The 16,871-nt window shown below is 56.5% G+C and overlaps 1 protein-coding gene across 7 annotated transcripts in view; it reads right to left on the bottom strand.

The window, feature by feature from the left end:
- Crtac1 (cartilage acidic protein 1) overlaps positions 1-16,871 on the bottom strand; it is a 157,503-nt gene that overhangs the window by 59,275 nt on the left and 81,357 nt on the right. For all 7 annotated transcript variants that reach the window (XM_026394754.2, XM_026394753.2, XM_026394752.2 and 4 more), the window contains 2 exons: positions 13,949-14,145; positions 1,685-1,821 (listed from right to left, as the gene is read on the bottom strand). In XM_026394754.2, the coding sequence (XP_026250539.1) occupies positions 1,685-1,821; positions 13,949-14,145 (334 nt within the window). The remainder of the gene's footprint in view (positions 1-1,684; positions 1,822-13,948; positions 14,146-16,871) is intronic.

Here is a 16,871-nt window from a genome sequence, read left to right on the forward strand (position 1 = left end):
GCTGTCAATCACTCAGCACAGGGCGGGGCAAGCTGTTAGTCTAGTCCAATAAGCATGAGCTGCTCTTATCATGGTCCCCATACTCGTGTTTTCCTCCACCACACCCCATTCCTCTCTCTCAGCTTCCACACTGGCCTTGGCCTCTCCCCACTCCTCCCTCATGGTTTTCAGGCCCCAGGATGGCCAGGGTGGTGACTGGAGTCCAGAAGCACCTCCTCCCGGGTGCCTACTGCCTGCAGGGCTCCGGCTTGGGAGGCTGGCGGCTAGGACTGAGAGCGGGCACCTTCTGCGGTGCCAGGGATTTTTTTTTTTTTTTCCATTTCGCATGGAGCCTTTGTCCTGTGGTTAATTGTGTGGGTGTGCAGATGACCTTGTTAGGACAAAGAGTGCATCTCCGATTAACCTTCACGCCCCTCCCTCCAGTTCTCAGAGAAGTTTCTCGCTTTAGCTAGAGCGGGAAGCCTTTGTCCTGACCCAGGCAGACAGGAAGCCAGGAGGAGCCAGGCAGGAGGCCCCAGCTGTGGCCAGGCCTGGCACCCCTTTACCCTTCCCATTCTCGGGGGCTGTTCACAGAGTCTCCTTGCCGTCCCCTCCCACCAGGCAGGAGTCCAGGTGGCACCGATTCAGGTCAGGGCTAAATGCAGCTTCACAGCCCAGCTTGGCTTCTCCTCCCAGCACCAGCTTGTTAAGAAATAAATATTTATACCTGGCACCTGCCTTCTCCCAAGGCCCGGAGGCCCCTGCTGTGAAGATTCACGCTGAATCCCCAATCCCCTTGGTGCCATCTCCATCCAAAATGAGCCCAGCCCCTCGGCCCTGCCCTAGAACAGGGGCCAGAGAGGCTCCTGTGGAAACAGGGCAGCAGCTGGGACCCTATTCAGTGGTGGCTGTTTATAAAGCCAAGGAGGTGGGTGGCAGGGGAGCAGGTGACAGGAGGGATAAATCACCTCCACAGCAAGCCTCCAGCTCTGGCTAGGTCTGCTGGGACCCAAGCCTGGGCAGGCGGCTACTCCCCACATGGGGCAGACGGCTGCAGCTGCTGCTGCCCTCCCAGCTCCGCCAGAGTTCTCCATGCGTTTTAGGGGAGGGGGCACTAGCAGGGCAGAGGGTGCTGATGGAGCTATTGATTAGCTCAAGTGCCTGCACAGTCTGGCAGCCCCACAGCAGCCTGCCTCTGAGCCCCTCTGTGGTGCCTTCATTAGTTCCATACCTGTTTCTGGGGGGCCAGGGCTCCAGGCCCGGCACACGGGAGGCACTTGCACATATTGGCTCAATGGATGAATGAGCACAAGGGTTAGAGCTGGAAGATTTTTGCTTCATGTCCCAGCTGTGCCACTAATGTCTTTTGAGTCCCCAGGTTAAGTCACTGCTGCAAGTTGGGCCTCAAAAGTCTAATGGACACAACGATGACACACCTGGCTGCTTCCCCACAGGTGGCTGGAGGGGTTCCATGGGAGAAATGATGCGAAAGGTACGTCAGGACTCACCCTGCGAGTCTCGGCTGTGAGTACTTAGTACCTGCCTCGTGTAAGACCCTGTGGGAGCTACCCAGGCTGTGCAGCCTGGGCAAGGCAGCTCTGTCACCATTCTGTCCGAGGACATCTACCTGGTGGCTCCTCTCCTGGCTGTCACATCATTGTGTGCTTCTGCTTCTTCCCAGGCCCCCATGGGCCCCTGCACTCACCTTCCGGTCCACACAGGCCACAGAGCGTCCGGCAAACAGGCTGGCCACACCCCGGGCCACGTTAACCTCGTCACTCAGGATGTCTTCCCACCGGTTATTACGGAACTTGAACAGTTTGTCTGTGTATGTGGCCACCCCTGGAGAGAGGAGGAAGGGAGGATCAGATTGGATGGACCAGGGTACAGATTCTGGCCTCTGGGTGTGTCTCCTGGGACCTGCCACAAGGTGGCTGGGACCATGGTGGTCCTTAGTGGCATGCAGACCTCAAGTAGCGGAGACTGTGCTATTTGAGGTGCTTAGGCGTTTTCATTAGGTTGGCCCGGGAAGAGGTCGTGGGCTTCAGCTGAGGGAGACAGGACAACGTTTATGAACTTGGGGTTTAGAGCAAATGAGAGCGAGGCGCAATCTCATTTCTGCCTTGATTCTACTTCTAGGTTCCAGATTTTTGGTTAAGTTGCTTAGGACCAGTTTTTGTTTGTAAATGAGGACGACAATAATAACTACAGTCAAGTTGACTGCAAGGAATAAATGAGATGCTGCACATGAAAGGTTTGGCACGGTGCCCTCCAAAATGGTAGCTGCTATTAGATAGAAATGATTTCCCGGACATTTTATAGATGAGCTACTCTCCGAAGTCCTATAGAGACTCGAGCTGCACACTGCAGGGGTTTGGTGAGAGTCAGTGACTTTGTGAGTGTGAATGAGTGCTCAGGATCCGAGTGTGCAAGTATGTGTAAGAGAACAAGTGAGTGGCAGGAAAGAATGGGTGTGCAAACGTGTGCATGTGTGGGTGTGGGAAAGTGAGGGATGGGGAGTGTGAGTGTGGCATTGAGGAGAGAGAAGTGGATCCCAGTCCCTCGAGTGGCTCAGCCCAGGGATGACAGAGGACCTCTAGACTGCGGTTTTCTTATCTGTGGAAGAGAAAGGCAGTGGTCACCACATTCCAGTTTACTGAGAGGGTCTGGAGGGTGTTGTCTGGGGCTTCCTGAGCCCGGGGGCTGCTCAGACCTGGAGTATGGTGGGTGGGTTCTGGAACGGGCCTCAGGGATGCTGGCTGGGCACTGAGGAGCCGGCCCCTGGAACAGGGCCACCCCGTCCCTGCCTGCCTGGAGGGGCGGCTGAGCCCTGGTCCACAGAGGAGGGAAGGCCTCCCCATGGGGAGCAAGTGGGGTCTGCAGTGTGATGGTAGGGGAGGTTTCTGGGGATCCACAGGTGTGGGTCGGCCCGGCGCTGTGGCCGGCGAGGGAGGCCGGCAGGGAAACTGAAGCACTGGTGAGTTCCTCATCCTCTGGCCCTGGTTTCCTCATCTGAGAGTTGTGATAAGAGCTGTGCCTCATGCACACTGTCGCTGTGGGCGTCACAAGAGAAAACACACATGAAGCCCTGGCCACAGGTCCTGTAGGCAGGGCAGTGGCAGCTTGACACCACCGCAGGCCCAGGGCCCCTCACAGAAACCCCTGGGGCCCAAATGTGTCTAGAAATTTAGATTTTTATCTCAGACAGGTAACAGGGTGCGCATACCATGGGTTATATAACACCCCAGCAGGGACTGGGGGTGGCACCCCATAATTAAACACATTAATTTATTTCTGCAGTGAAACATGAATATTCGCATTAAGTGGGATAAATAAAGCTTATAAATAGTTCACATCGGCTTGGGCTATGTTTTGCTAACTATCCATTGAATTTCCCACAAACTTAATAACAGCGCTTGAGGCTTTCGGAGTGTTCTGGACTTCAGGACGGTGGAGAAGGGACTTGGACCTGGGCTGTCACCCGAGCTGTACTGAAAGCAGTGGTGAGCTGGTCCTCGCTTCTAGATGCCTGGAAGCCTCTGAGGATGGCCCTTGTAGGTCTTTGGGTCTCCAGCCTTCACCAACAGCAAGCAACGCTTGTCTGTCTCTGTCAAACCAGGGCCCTTCAGCTAGCTTGGTCCCTTCCTGAAGTGGCTTGGTTACTCTCCACCAAAGCTTGGGCCAGGAAGCAGCTGCTGGCAACTGGAGCTGGCAGAGCTTGGATGGGCACCTCTGGATTCAGTGTGAAAAATTTCTGAAGCCATTAAGCTTCTGCCTCAGCTAGACAAGAAGAATAAATAGGCCGGGGTATGTAGGGGGGTACTCTGTTCCCCTCTGTCTGGCTCATCATCTCTAGTTCCCAAAGTGTGCTTTGTGGAACCCTGGTCCATGCCAGCTGCCTGGAGAAAGGATTCCATGTTCATTTGAGTTTGGAAAAGACGACACACTTGCCAAACTCCTAAATATTTTCAACAGACGTCCATCTACTAAAACTTTGAAAACTCCTGCAATAAATCACCCTCTGAATTTTATTGAGTCTTGTCTTTCCCACACATATTGGCCATGGAAACCCTTTGGAAGCCCACCTATTTAGTGCCCCACAGAACCAGCACCGATCTTAGTATGTTGCTGTCCTAGGAGGCTGAGCAGGCTCTGGGCTTTGTTGGCCAGAGGAATTTGGGGTGCCATGTGCTCTTAGCGTCTCTCCCTTGGCAGCCTCCTGGCTCTGAGCTCACCAGGGACGCCCAGAAGAATAAACTAATTAAGGTAAAATGTGCAACAGCGCCGATGCAGAGTCTTGTAGATCATAAATGGGAACGGCAAAATCAATGGCAGCCCTTCTGCAGGCAGAGGCCCGGAGGCCTGGGCGACAGGAGGGATGGGAGCCTGTGATTTAGGAAGAGCAAACGCGCTGGCAGCTGCAACCTGGGTAATTAGGTGTGTCAGGAAGACAGATCAACAGCGAGCTGTGCGGGTCGATGGCACAGGCAATAAACACCCAGCACTAGCCCCTGGCCCGTGTCAGCGTGCACGCCCACCTCCTGGCTCCTTGTAGTGGTGGTACTCTGCCCTGGGGCCCCTCACCAAGTGGAGTGGAGAGGCTGTTAGGAGCAGCAGAGGGGGACTCTCTTGGATCCCTGGGAGAGACAGGAGGGTTCAGGGGCAGGGTGGGCTTTCTGGATAGCCCACAGGCCCCAGGAGAGGCAAGCCTTGGAATTCCCATTCCACGCCTTGACATCCAAGGAGCTTGGAAGGTCTGAGTCCAGGGGCGCTTCCAGTTGCTGACAGGTGACCAGGGTGGGAAGGCCCAGTGGGTGGGGCTCAGGTTCTCACCATGCATTGCCAGGTGCCGTGTGAGGCCGCAGGGAGGGACTGTGTCTGTCCCTGACCCAGGGTGCTTAGTCTGTTGGACACAGAAGGGTGGGCAGAGGAAATGCCATGGGTCAGTGGTAAAGCTGGTACTGGTTAACACTTTCTATGTGCGGGCACGTCACACAGAGTCACTCACTCACCCCATGACGTAGGTACTGTTTTCATGCCCACTGTACAGACGAAGTATCTGAGATACAGGAGAAGGCAACTTGCCTAATATCCCACAGAGACCAGCAGGGCAGGACTGCATGATATACCTGGAACATGCTGAGAAATCAGGATGGACGAGGTCCCTGCAACCAGGGAGGGCCTTCTGAGGGAGGAGGCAGCCGAACTGACTTGAAGGGCCATACTCCTGGGTGTGTGGCACTTGGTACGGTCAGGCTCTGCACAAAGCACTTTCCCTTTTCACAATCCTCATCACCTCCAAACCCTCTAATCCCGTTTTACAGATGGAAAAATTGAGGGTTCGAGAGGTTAAGTCCATTGCCCAGGGTCCCAGAGCTGGCGAGCGGTGGAGACAGAGTCGAAGCCAGATCTCTCTGGGTCAGAGCCAATGCTGAGCACCGTGCTCACAGCTCCGTGGGCAGGGTGGCAAGAGACAGGCATGGGGGGATCCTGGGTTTGCCCAGAGAGGAGGGTGTGTGCAGGTGGAGGAGGAGAAACATGCAGGGCAGGGGCACCCAGTAATTCCTTGGTAAGGACAAAGGGGCAAGGTGGCTTCTGGTCTGGGGTGCCATGGGGAGGCAGTGTTTGCAGAAAGATTACACTGGCGGTGGAGGAGGGTTGGATGGGCTGGCCTGGGAGAAAAGGTAGAGGTGGCCCCTGGGGTAGGTGCTCCAGCCTGATTCGTGGGGCAGCCCTGGGAGGGGGGAGGAAGCTCTGGGTACAGGAGGCCACGGCAGAAAGGGCAGGGGCTGGCAGGGTGTGACCCTGGGGCATCCACGGTGGGGATCCCAGCAGGGATGCGGGCCAGCTGAGGCCTGTGGGGGGGTGGGAGGGGCTTGGCTTCAGACAGTTGGCATTTGAGGTGGTCACAGGGAGCCAATAAGGCACATGTAAGAGGTCACTGGTCTTGAGGGACGACAGCTTGCAGAGCAGCGAGGCTGGAGTGGGAAGAGGAGAGGACCAGGCCAGGCACTGAGCCCTCGTGGTAGCCTCGTTTGGGGCACAGGCAGGAGGGGCAGAGAAGGAGGAGTTGTCCCACGCATCAAAATGGGGAAGGAGCTTCCTGAGGAAGACCAGAGCGTCCAGGACAGCGCTGTCCATCAGGCAGATGGCCCTCCACTCACTGCCCCTTCACCCCTGCACACCAGCCTTGCCCCCAGAGGGCAGCCTGGAGCCTCTGGCAGCGGGAGTCAGGGCCATCAGGGCTCTTCCTAAGGGTCACTGGCATTATGCCCCCTCTGGACCGTGAGGGAGGTGACTTGACTGTGACCTGAAACTGGGGGGCAAAGAAGAGTGAGAAGGCGCGTGTGGCAGGGCAGAGGTCTCAGCCTCCAACCTCACTCCATGGCATGGACCACTCCCACCGAGGCTCAAGGGGCAAGTCTGCACTGTCTTTTTCGTGTCTATCAAATGGGATAATGAGAATGGCCACCAGGTTGTGATGAGCATTAAATTAGATAATGCACGTAAAGTGCTTAGAGCAATGCTCGTGATAAGGTCAGTAAATAATAACGTCCATCTCCTCCTCCTCCTCCTCCTCCTCCTCCTCCTCCAAGGGATAGCAGGACTGGACCGGGCAGGTCCTCGTGAGCCACACCTCAGGAGGCAACTGTGGCATCAAGTTTAAAATGCTTTACAAAGACTCACTCCAAGGAAAGCTAGCCCAGCGGTGACAGTCCCAAGGGGACAAAGAACTAGTTCAGGCAAAGGACATTTTTTAAAAGAATAAACTCGGGTGTCCCTGGTCCCATTTATAATTCCTGAGCCCACCTTCCTTCCTCTGCCCCTGGGTGGAGAGGCAATCGGCCAGCCCCGCCCCCCCCCATCAGCCCCTCTAGGGCCCCCCGCAGTCTGCCAGGAAGGCTGGCCTTCATGTCACATGTAGTGGGCTCAGGGCCAACCCACTGGCCCCGAGGTTGCTCAGCTTCCTGTAGGTAGCCACGCTGAATTGGAACCGTGGTCCAGGGCTGCAAAGCCCCCTGCCCCAGTGTTACTGAGCAGGGCAGCTTGTTGGGGTGGGGCAGTCCCCAGCCCCCCAAGGAATCTCATTCTTTGTAGGGCCAAGGCCCTGGTCTCTGGGGCCCCTGCTCCTCACTGTGTGCTTCCGCAGGGTGTGAGGAGGCGCAGGGTGTGAGGAGGCACCATGAGAGGGAAGGGGAAGGAGCCTGAGCTGACCCTGAGCTCCCCAAATGGGGCCCTGCTGGGACAGCTGAAAACCAGGACTTTGCATCCAAGAGAAACCTGGTGGGGAGATCAGGAGACCCAGAATCCATCCTAGGGCCCAGAGAATCCTAGGAAAAGAGGGTGGAGACTCGGACTCTCAGGGTGGGGCCCTAGAGCCTGCATTTCAAGAGTTTCCAGCTGACTCCAGAGCCACTGGCCCATGCTTCACACTGAATAGAGAGGCGCAGAGCTTTCGGGTGCAGTTGGAACCGGGCCTGGCTGAAGGGGCTGCTGGACAGGGATGCTTCTCTCAAGAGCAGACCGCTCATCTGTTGTGTAGGCAGAAGAGGCCAGAAGTGCAGCCCATCTGAATCCCCTTTCCTCTCTGTAGTGCGGAGACTAACATCTCCTTCTCCTCTCCTCTCCTCTCCTCTCCTCTCCTCTCCTCTCCTCTCCTCTCCTCTCCTCTCCTCTCCTCTCCTCTCCTCCCCTCTCCCCTCTTCCCCTCCCCTCTCCTCTCCTCTCCTCTCCTCCCCTGTCCCCTCTTCCCCTCCCCTCTCCTCTCCTCTCCTCCCCTCCCCTCTCCTCTCATCTCCTCTCCTCTCCTCCCCTCTCCTCTCCTCTCCTCCCCTCTCCTCTCCTCTCCTCCCCTCTCCTCCCCTCTCCTCCCCTCTCCTCTCCTCTCCTCCCCTCTCCTCTCCTCTCCTCCCCTCTCCTCCCCTCTCCTCCCCTCCCCTCTCCTCTCCTCTCCTCCCCTCTCCTCTCCTCTCCTCTCCTCTCCTCTCCTCCCCTCTCCTCTCCTCTCCTCTCCTCTCCCCTCTTCCCCTCCCCTCTCCTCTCCTCTCCTCCCCTCCCCTCTCCTCCCCTCTCCTCTCCTCTCCTCCCCTCTCCTCCCCTCTCCTCCCCTCTCCTCCCCTCTCCTCTCCTCTCCTCCCCTCTCCTCTCCTCTCCTCTCCTCTCCTCTCCTCTCCTCTCCTCTCCCCTCTTCCCCTCCCCTCTCCTCCCCTCCCCTCTCCTCCCCTCTCCTCTCCTCTCCTCTCCTCTCCTCTCCTCCCCTCTCCTCCCCTTTCCTCCCCTCTCCCCTCTCCTCTCCTCTCCTCCCCTCTCCTCCCCTCTCCCCTCTCCTCTCTTCCCCTCTCCTCCCCTCTCCTCTCCTCTCCTCTCCTCTCCTCCCCTCTCCTCTCCTCTCCTCTCCTCTCCTCCCCTCTCCTCTCCTCCCCTCTCCTCTCCTCCCCTCTCCTCCCCTCCCCTCTCCTCTCCTCCCCTCTCCCCTCTCCTCTCCTCCCCTCTCCTCCCCTCTCCTCTCCTCTCCTCTCCTCCCCTCTCCTCCCCTCTCCCCTCTCCTCTTCTCTCCTCTCTTCTCCTCCCCTCTCCCCTCTTCCCCTCTCCTCTCCTCCCCTCTCCTCTCCTCCCCTCTCCTCTCCTCCCCTCTCCCCTCTCCTCTCCTCCCCTCTCCTCTCCTCCCCTCTCCTCTCCTCCCCTCTCCTCCCCTCCCCTCTCCTCTCCTCCCCTCTCCCCTCTCCTCTCCTCCCCTCTCCTCCCCTCTCCTCTCCTCTCCTCTCCTCCCCTCTCCTCCCCTCTCCCCTCTCCTCTCCTCTCCTCCCCTCTCCTCCCCTCTCCCCTCTCCTCTCCTCTTCTCTCCTCTCTTCTCCTCCCCTCTCCCCTCTTCCCCTCCCCTCTCCTCTCCAAGAGGCTAGGAAAGCCCTTGCAGAAGCCTCTCTGGTATGACACACAGCCCAGCAACCATAAAAGAAAAGAGTCATAAATTCAGATCCATAAAAATGAAAGTTTTCTACATTACAAAACCCACCCATGAGCAAAGACAAAAGAAAAATGACAAACAGGGAGAATTATCTGCAACTTATATTCCAGACGAAGGGCTAATTTCCCTAATTTATAAAGAGGTGTTCCAAATCAATAATAAAAAGCCAATAATCAATAGAAAAAAAATGGGCAAAGGCTATGAGCAGACAGGAATTTCAAATATATACAAATATTCTCAGCCTCACTCATTTAAGAAAAATGAAAATTAAAACTACACTTGGAAATCAATTTTTTCCTATCAGATTGGCAAATCAAAAAAAAATTGATAAAACATTTGTGTTAGTGAGTGTTGGAAAGTGCTCGCTCAGGGACATGGCTGATGGGAGTGTAATGAGTACTGTCTCTAGGGAGAGCAATTTGCCACATTTATCAAAACTACATGTGTGTATTCCTTTGACGCAGCCACTGTTTCTGTGAATTTATTTTACAAATAAACCTGCAAATGTGGGAAATGGCATATTGTGCAGGCTTATTCATTTGGTGGCATTCTTTGTAAGGACAAAGTGACTGCAAGCAATCTAAATGCTCACCCATAGAAAACCAATTAAATTAATGGCAAATCTATATAATGGAGTACTATACAGCCATAAAAAGAATGAGAAAGCCTTCTGTATATTGATTGCCATGCAATAATACCCAAAATATATTGAAAATGCAAAGAGCTGGAGTGTGAGCAGGGCCTGCTACTGTTTGTAGAGAGAGGCAGCATATGAATTATTTTTTAACACTACCTTTTCTAATGCCCATTTTGTTGAGTTGAATAAGTAAAAATAAACTGAGTGGTGGGCTTCACACTGAGTTGCTACCCCAGGCTAGTCACACGTGCAGGATTCTCAGGGCCACGGAGCAAGGTGGCTGGGGTGGGCCAGAGCAGGACCTTCAGGGGGATGGCTCTGTCCAGGAGCTGTGGGATGCCTGGGTTCCTGGAGGTGGAGGGAGGTGCTGGCATCTGCCTCTGGTCACCCGTTGCCCTGCTTACCCTCCCATTTGGGTGGCACTGCCTGAAAGTCCTGGCTTATATTTTTCTAGGCCAATTAAGAGATAAGAGTGTTTCCTCCGTGGGGCTGAGGTCCTTCCTCCCCTCCCCCTTCCCTACCTACTTTCTAACTCTTAGCCCGCGACCCGTGCCCACGTGGCACCCACCTGGGTGGTGCCTTCTTCACACCAGGGCCCTCCCCCTTTCTGTTCCTAGGCTCCTTCCCCTGGGCCGGGAGGAAGGCCTGTGTTCTCCAAGGACACTCTTAGAGGCTCTGTCTTTCCCATAGCCACAGAATTGTAACAGCTACTGTTAGTGCTCATGAAGTCCTGGGTGTCACACAAAGCCGCTTCCATTCATTATCCCAGTTGTCCGTTCAAAAATGTATATTTAATGTTTACTAAGTGACAGGCACTTCTTTGGGTCCTGAAGGACAACAGTGAACAAGACAAAGTTTCTGCCGGCACCCGCCCCCGGGAGTGAATACGAGTAGGAGAGATGGACCCCAAACAAGAATAGAGCACTTTCGGTCAGGGGTCGAAGCCGAGACGGAAATCTAAGCCACTGGAGGGCGCAGAGAGTGACCAGGAGTGATTTTAGATAAAGTGTTCAGGGAGGTTTATTTGAGGATTGAACCTTGAGGAAATCAGCAGGAAAAGCATTTCGGGCAGGGGGAACAGCAAGTGTTCCTGCTTCAGGAGGAAACGTCGTGAGGAAGAGAAGATTGGAGCCAGGATCCGAAAGGCAACCCCAGGTGCCACCAGGAGGGGTGCTGGAGGGGATGCTATGACCTTGAATACAGTCTACGGAGCCCTTGGAGGGAGCCGAGTTTATGAAGTTGCTATGATTGTTTTCTTTCCTACGCATGAAGAGTTGAGGCTGAGAGAGGTCACACATCTCACCCAAGGCCACCCAGTAAAGAAGGTGTGGGTGCAAGGTTTGATGAACAGATTCCCACAGGACCTGCAGGCTCTCAGCCTCTTGCAGGGACTCCAGCGCAGACATCCCCAAGGCCAGTTGAGGGAAGGGAGAGGGACTCTTTCTGTGGGTTCCTCTAACATCCTGAAGGCCATGATGGGATTGGGCTGGCTGGGGTCCCGGAGTGGCTTTCGGGATCCCCCACCGTGGGCCAGGTGGCCATGGCTGGTGGCTGTGCCAGCTGGACCCAAGAAGTGCTGACCGGGCACAAACGCCCCGGCTCCACCCCACACCCGGTCGATGAATCCATGGAATCGCTCAACTGAAAAATTAACTCCAGCCCACGGGCCTCCCTCAGACCCACAGAAGGTCACCAGGAGGTGTGTGCCTGGGGCTGAGGCTGCTGGGCACTGTCACCCTTGCCCCAGGCCTGGGGGCCAGCGCCAGCCTCTGAAGGCTTATGCCACCCTCCCAGGAAGCCCGCCTTCCGGGCCCCCACCTGGCCTGCCTACCCTGGCTGTCCCTCTACCGGCAGACCTCCTCGTAGGCCAACGGCTCGGCCCCGCCTGCTCTTGCTGGGACTTATTTATCCAATTTTAATTGAGAATTCAGGATGGTCAAGGTCTGGCTCTGGCCACCAGGGATCACGAGAAGACCAATGCAGGAACTTCCTCCTCCAGGAGCTTAGAGTCCTAGGGGCTGGGAGAGGGGGAGTCAGATACTTAGAGAAAGAGGCTGGGTTGGGGGAGATCATGAACTTCAGGACGGGATTTTTGTGGTTCCTGCACTGACGAGTCCTAGAACAGTGCCTGGCACACACAGTAGGTGCTCAATGAAGTGAAGACGTTCATGGGTGGATGGGGCCCTTGCTGGGCTGAGCATGAAAATGACCGAGTCTGAGGCAGTGGCCCTCGTCTTTGGCCACGAGCGGGAACTGGCTGGGGACACTACAACCTGATAACTGGGTCCATCTCCAGCCTTGGGGGTGGGTTGCCTGGGGTGCAGCTCAGCAGGGTTCATGGAAAGCTCCCAGGAGATGCTGACTGGCAGCCGGGCTGGGGAACCCTGCTCTGGAATTCACAGCAGAGACCTCTAAGAGTGGGAGGGGTCGCTGCGACAGAGACTCCCTGGGCTCTGTGTTGGCTGAGTAGGGGTGAGTCTGTCCCTTCCTCTGTCATCCTGCCTGCCGAGGCCACCCAGGACAGCCTTCCACGGTGGTCCCTGTTCCTCCTTCCAGGCCTTCCAGAACCTTCCTGGGGACTTGCCCCTTCCATAGACGCCTCTTGGCGCTGCTCCCTTCCTGACCTTGCCCCACATTAAAGACTTGATCAGCCCATCAATTAATTGTGTCCTAATCCAATCTTGGCTTGGTTGGAGAGAGGGCAGTAAATCCAGCTGGGTAATCATGCCCTGATATTTGTGTAGGGATAATTACCGTCTCTCAGGCATCACTTGGTGGCAATATGAGATGAAAACCCATAAAACACCACTCGGGGCTGTGGCTCATTGTTTCCTGGCTGCACAAGTCTGGCTGCCCGCCAGCCAGCTCCGCCCACCCTGCCCCTGGCCCGGGCCCCAACCTCTTCCCCTCCCATTCATGCAACCCGGAGCTCCACATGGGCCGACCAGGGGCTGGATCCTGGCTTGGGCTTGGCAGTCAGCAGGGGCAGCATTGTGGCTCAGGGGAAGAACAGGAGTGGGGGACACGAAGGGGGGGCCCACCGCCGGGCAGTGAGAGCCTCCAGGAGGTTGTGGGGGGCCTGGGACGGTGCTTGCACAGATCTGAACCACAAGGTCCCAAGCAGAGCCAACCCAAGCGCTTGCTGCCATCTGGAGGAGCCCAGAGCACATCCAATCTGCCTCTCCCAGGGGGACGCCATGGCCAGGGCTTCCCCACAGATGGTATGGCCCCACAGGAGTGGACTGTCTTCTAGTGGGACAGGGGCGGACCTGAGAAAATGCTAGAGTTGGGGACGGGATCTACCTCGATCCTCAGTCCCCAAAACACAGCCCCCAATCTGAGAAGCACGGAGCACCCACTGCGGGTCAGGTTCGCCTCTGGCCCCAGAGGACAGAGGATTGAGGGGAGCCATAGTCTTGCCTGAAGGTGAGAATCCGGAGTCAGACCCTGGTTTGAATCCTAGGACTTGCAGGCTGTAAAGCTGTGGGCAAGGTGGGTCACCCCTTTCCTCAACTCTCCAGTAGGATGTTCCTGGCTGAGCTGTTGTGGGGCTCACATAAGAGCAGTCAAGGTGCAGATGGGGGCCTGGCACCCAGTAGGTGCTCCTTAAAGCACCGGCATTCATTGGCCTGTTGTTCAGCCTCCTGGGCATTGACTTCCCTCCTGCGTTCCTCAGTGTAGATCCTCGCTACTCAGAGTGTGGTCCCTGGACCAGCAGCACCGTTAAGGCCCAGGAGTGTCAGCCACGCAGGCTCTAGGTGCCCCCGGCCTGCAGAGCCAGAGCCCACCAGACCTCGGGGTGACTCCGACGCACACTGCAGTTTGAGAAGCTTTGGCAAAAGATCCACAGACTCACGGTCTGCCTTCCTCAGAGTTGTATCCCCCGCACCGCGTCACCTAGCACCTCTGTCTGGCACCCAGGGGGTGAGGGGCAAGAATCTCTGGAAGATGCATGAGCTAAAAGCTGGGGGGGGGCCCTGGGGGGACTTAAAAGCAGCAGAGAAAGGCCCCAGAAGAGGCATAAAGGGCGACTCCAGGGACCATGTTCTGGCTGCAGAAGCCACCCACGGGAGTAGCCATGGGGACAGTGGGAGGAGTAGAGGTGGACGGGGGCTGCTCAGATGGGGAGGTGACGAGGACACACAGCCCGTTCACGCCACTCCACCTCAGTCCAGGGTCCAGGAGACAATGATCCAAAGTTCATTAGAGAGAAGACGAGGTCAACTGGGGGTCTCTGCTGGACACAGGAGGTCCCAGAGGCAGTGGGCACTGTGCCTAGAGCCAGTGACGGTCGCCTGAGAGTGGGCCAGGGTCCCAGGGCCCCCCCCGCCATCGGTGTTGGGAGGAGAGGGGAGGCCCATGCTCACCTGAGAAGGCATTATTGGTGTTGAGGAAGTAGATCTCCTCGCGGCCATCCCCGTCGATGTCGCAGGCTGTGACCCCAATGGCGTTCCCCTGGCGGTCCCGCAGCGCATAGTAGGGTGAGCTGCGCTCATCTACCGCGATGTTCACCAGCCGCTTCTGGGCCCGGTCATACTTCAGAACCAGGTTGGGGCCATTGTACCTGGAGGAGGGTGGGAGGGGACGTTGGGGAAGAGCTGCTGGGTGGCCCGGGAAGCAACTCAGCCCCAGGGGGTTCCCAGGGAGCCCGGCCTTGAGGGTCGAGTGTCCTAGGATCAGCTGGGACCCAGTCAAGATGAGAGTCAACTAGAACCAGGTAGGTCACAGTAGGAGGAGTGGGGTGAAGGAGGGGAGTGGGCAGTGACAACCCTGTTACCAGAAGTTCAACTGAAGAAAACAAAAATTCCCTTGCATTTACCTAGACCATTTTAGTGGAAAAGGCACTGTTCACATTAATGACCTCATTAGTTTAAATCTAACAACAGTCAAAAGAGAGTGGCCGTGGGGTGGGGGTTGTATTGTTAACCCAGGCAACTGATGAGGTTCATCAGGGAAACTGAAGCTCAGAAAGGTTGAGTGCCTTTCCCAAGGTAACACAGAGTGTCAGGTGCTGGAACTTGAGCCCAGGCCCTTTCTGCTCTTCCAAGAGACCTGGCATGAATGAGCTCTGGAGGAACAGAAGGCTGTGACTCTGAGGATGGAATAACTCTCTCCTGACGAAAGTCCCACCATTTAAATAGTCATGTGAACTTCACATCTCCCATGGGAGAACACGAGCACCTCTCAGGTTACCAGGGAGACCTGTCCCATCTCTTTTTCTAGGGACTCAAGACAAAGGATGAAACTGGCCTGTCTTGCCTCAGGGGATTTGTAGTGCTGTTCCCTCTGTCTGGGATGCTGTTCCTCCAGATATCCACCCAGCTGGCTCCCTCCATCACCACCTCTGGGTCCTTGCTCAACTGCTCCTTCTCAGTGAGGCCTTCCCTGACCACAGTCTCAAAGTCCACCACCACCACGGCCCTGGGCTCTTTTTCCCTGCCCTGATCTCTTCCCCTCAGTTGCTGCCACCTCCTCTCCTCTGCTTGCTCATCTCTTCCCTCTCTGGCTCTTTGCTCCATGAGGACAGAACTCTGTTTCTTTTGTTCTCAAATACCTGGCACACAATAGGTGCTCAATAAATATTTGTGGGGTGAATGAGTGGAGCCTCAGAGCCTGTGTCTGGGGTCTAGGGTGGACATGTCCATGGTGGATTTCTTCCCCTGGCCTTGACATTGGAGAGGGTGAAGGCCCAGCAGGAGAACTCCCTCTCACCTCCTGGAGACCAGCCCCTCCCGAGACAGGTCCAGCCGCTGGCTGAGAACCCTGAGGAGGGCAGACAGGGTCCCCCAGGTCTTTGGGGGAAATCGCTTCTCTCTCCCTGAAACAGATCCAGGCTGGCCCTCTCTCTTGTCACCACGATGCAGAAGCCTGCAGAGTTTGGGGGGTGCTGAGCGGCTGGCTGGGCGCCTTCTGGCACCCACAGTGTGTGAAGGGAGAGATGGGGCTCCTGGGGGGCTGAGTCAGCGCCTGGTGATGGAAGGTCGCGCCTTAGGTACCTTGACAAAGTGCGTCTGAGGGCTGCACATCAAGGGCGCACGACACCTTTGGAGTCTGTCGAGGCAGGGAGACAGATGCTGGGTTCCAGCACGGTCAGCAGCTGGCTCCAGCCCCCGGGGACAGGAAGTGCCTTCGGAGTGCTAAACACCGGCCCTGCAGGCCTCGGGGGGCCTCTGCTCCTCCATGGCTACTGCACCGGGAAGGTGCCTGCACTCAAGAGCGTTTGGGCCTTCCTCAAAGCTTACATGCTTGTCCTGCTTGAGCCCCACACAACCCCAGAGAGAAAGAAAGGCAGGCAGAAGGCCGTCCCAGGGTCACAGACTCCAAGTGGCAGCACTGGGCCTCCCAGGATGTCTCCAAATCCCATGTTCTACCCCCTGAGGTCCGTGATGCCAACCAACATCCCTAATCCTAGGCCTGCTCTTTCCCGGCAGCTTCCCCCAAAGAAGCCACTCTGAGAAATGACCTGAGGACTTCATGCAAATGGCGGAGGTGATGATAATCCCACATTTCAACAGCACTTTACAGTTTACAAAGCACTTTCTCATCTTTGATCTCCTTTGCTTCTTAAGGATCCTGGCTCTCTGCCGGAGGTGAGGCTGCAGACTTTGGGCTGGTCAGTTCCCCTCTCTAAGAGCTGGGTTCCTCCTCTGTGAAATGAGAGAGTTGGGCTCTCATTTCACAAAGTGGATGGGCATGTGCAGCGGTGGGGGTGTGCCTCTGGGCCTTCTATTCTGTTTCAGCCACAGTGTTTCTATGTTGATGCATTTTATTATTCTGTGATCTACGTTGGGCCTGCACAATGAGGTGTCTCCAGGCCTCCACGGTGACCTGGGCAGTCTGGTGCTCTGGCCCTCTTCCCCCTACCTGTACCCCCAGGTACTCCCAGACATGGAGCCCACCCAACGGCTCCTGAGTGGGGTTCTTAACAAGCACTATGTATGTCCAGGGGGCAGTGCCCGAGGTTGCCAGACCTTCCCTCCACCGGGCTGCCCTTGGCTGGCCGGCTGGCCTGCTGCCCAGAGCCTCTCCCAGGGAAACCAGCCCGTTCCCTCCCTCTTTCTCCAGGGAGCTGACACTCGGTCTGCTTCCTCGCCCTGCCCTGCAGAAGGTCTGCCCTTTCCAGCAGCGCCTGTGTCTTTGCTCAGCTGAAGCTGCCCCCTCCCCCTGTGGGGAATCCTCCCGCCCTCCTGGCCCCCCACCCTGCCTGTCCCGACTGCCCTGGCTGGCTGTGACCTCTCCGCTGAAGAGCCACAGGATTCTGCACCTTGCTTTTCCCTGTGAGGGCAGAGG

Source organism: Urocitellus parryii, chromosome 5 (assembly GCF_045843805.1).
Source record: "Urocitellus parryii isolate mUroPar1 chromosome 5, mUroPar1.hap1, whole genome shotgun sequence".
NCBI lineage: Eukaryota > Metazoa > Chordata > Mammalia > Rodentia > Sciuridae > Urocitellus > Urocitellus parryii.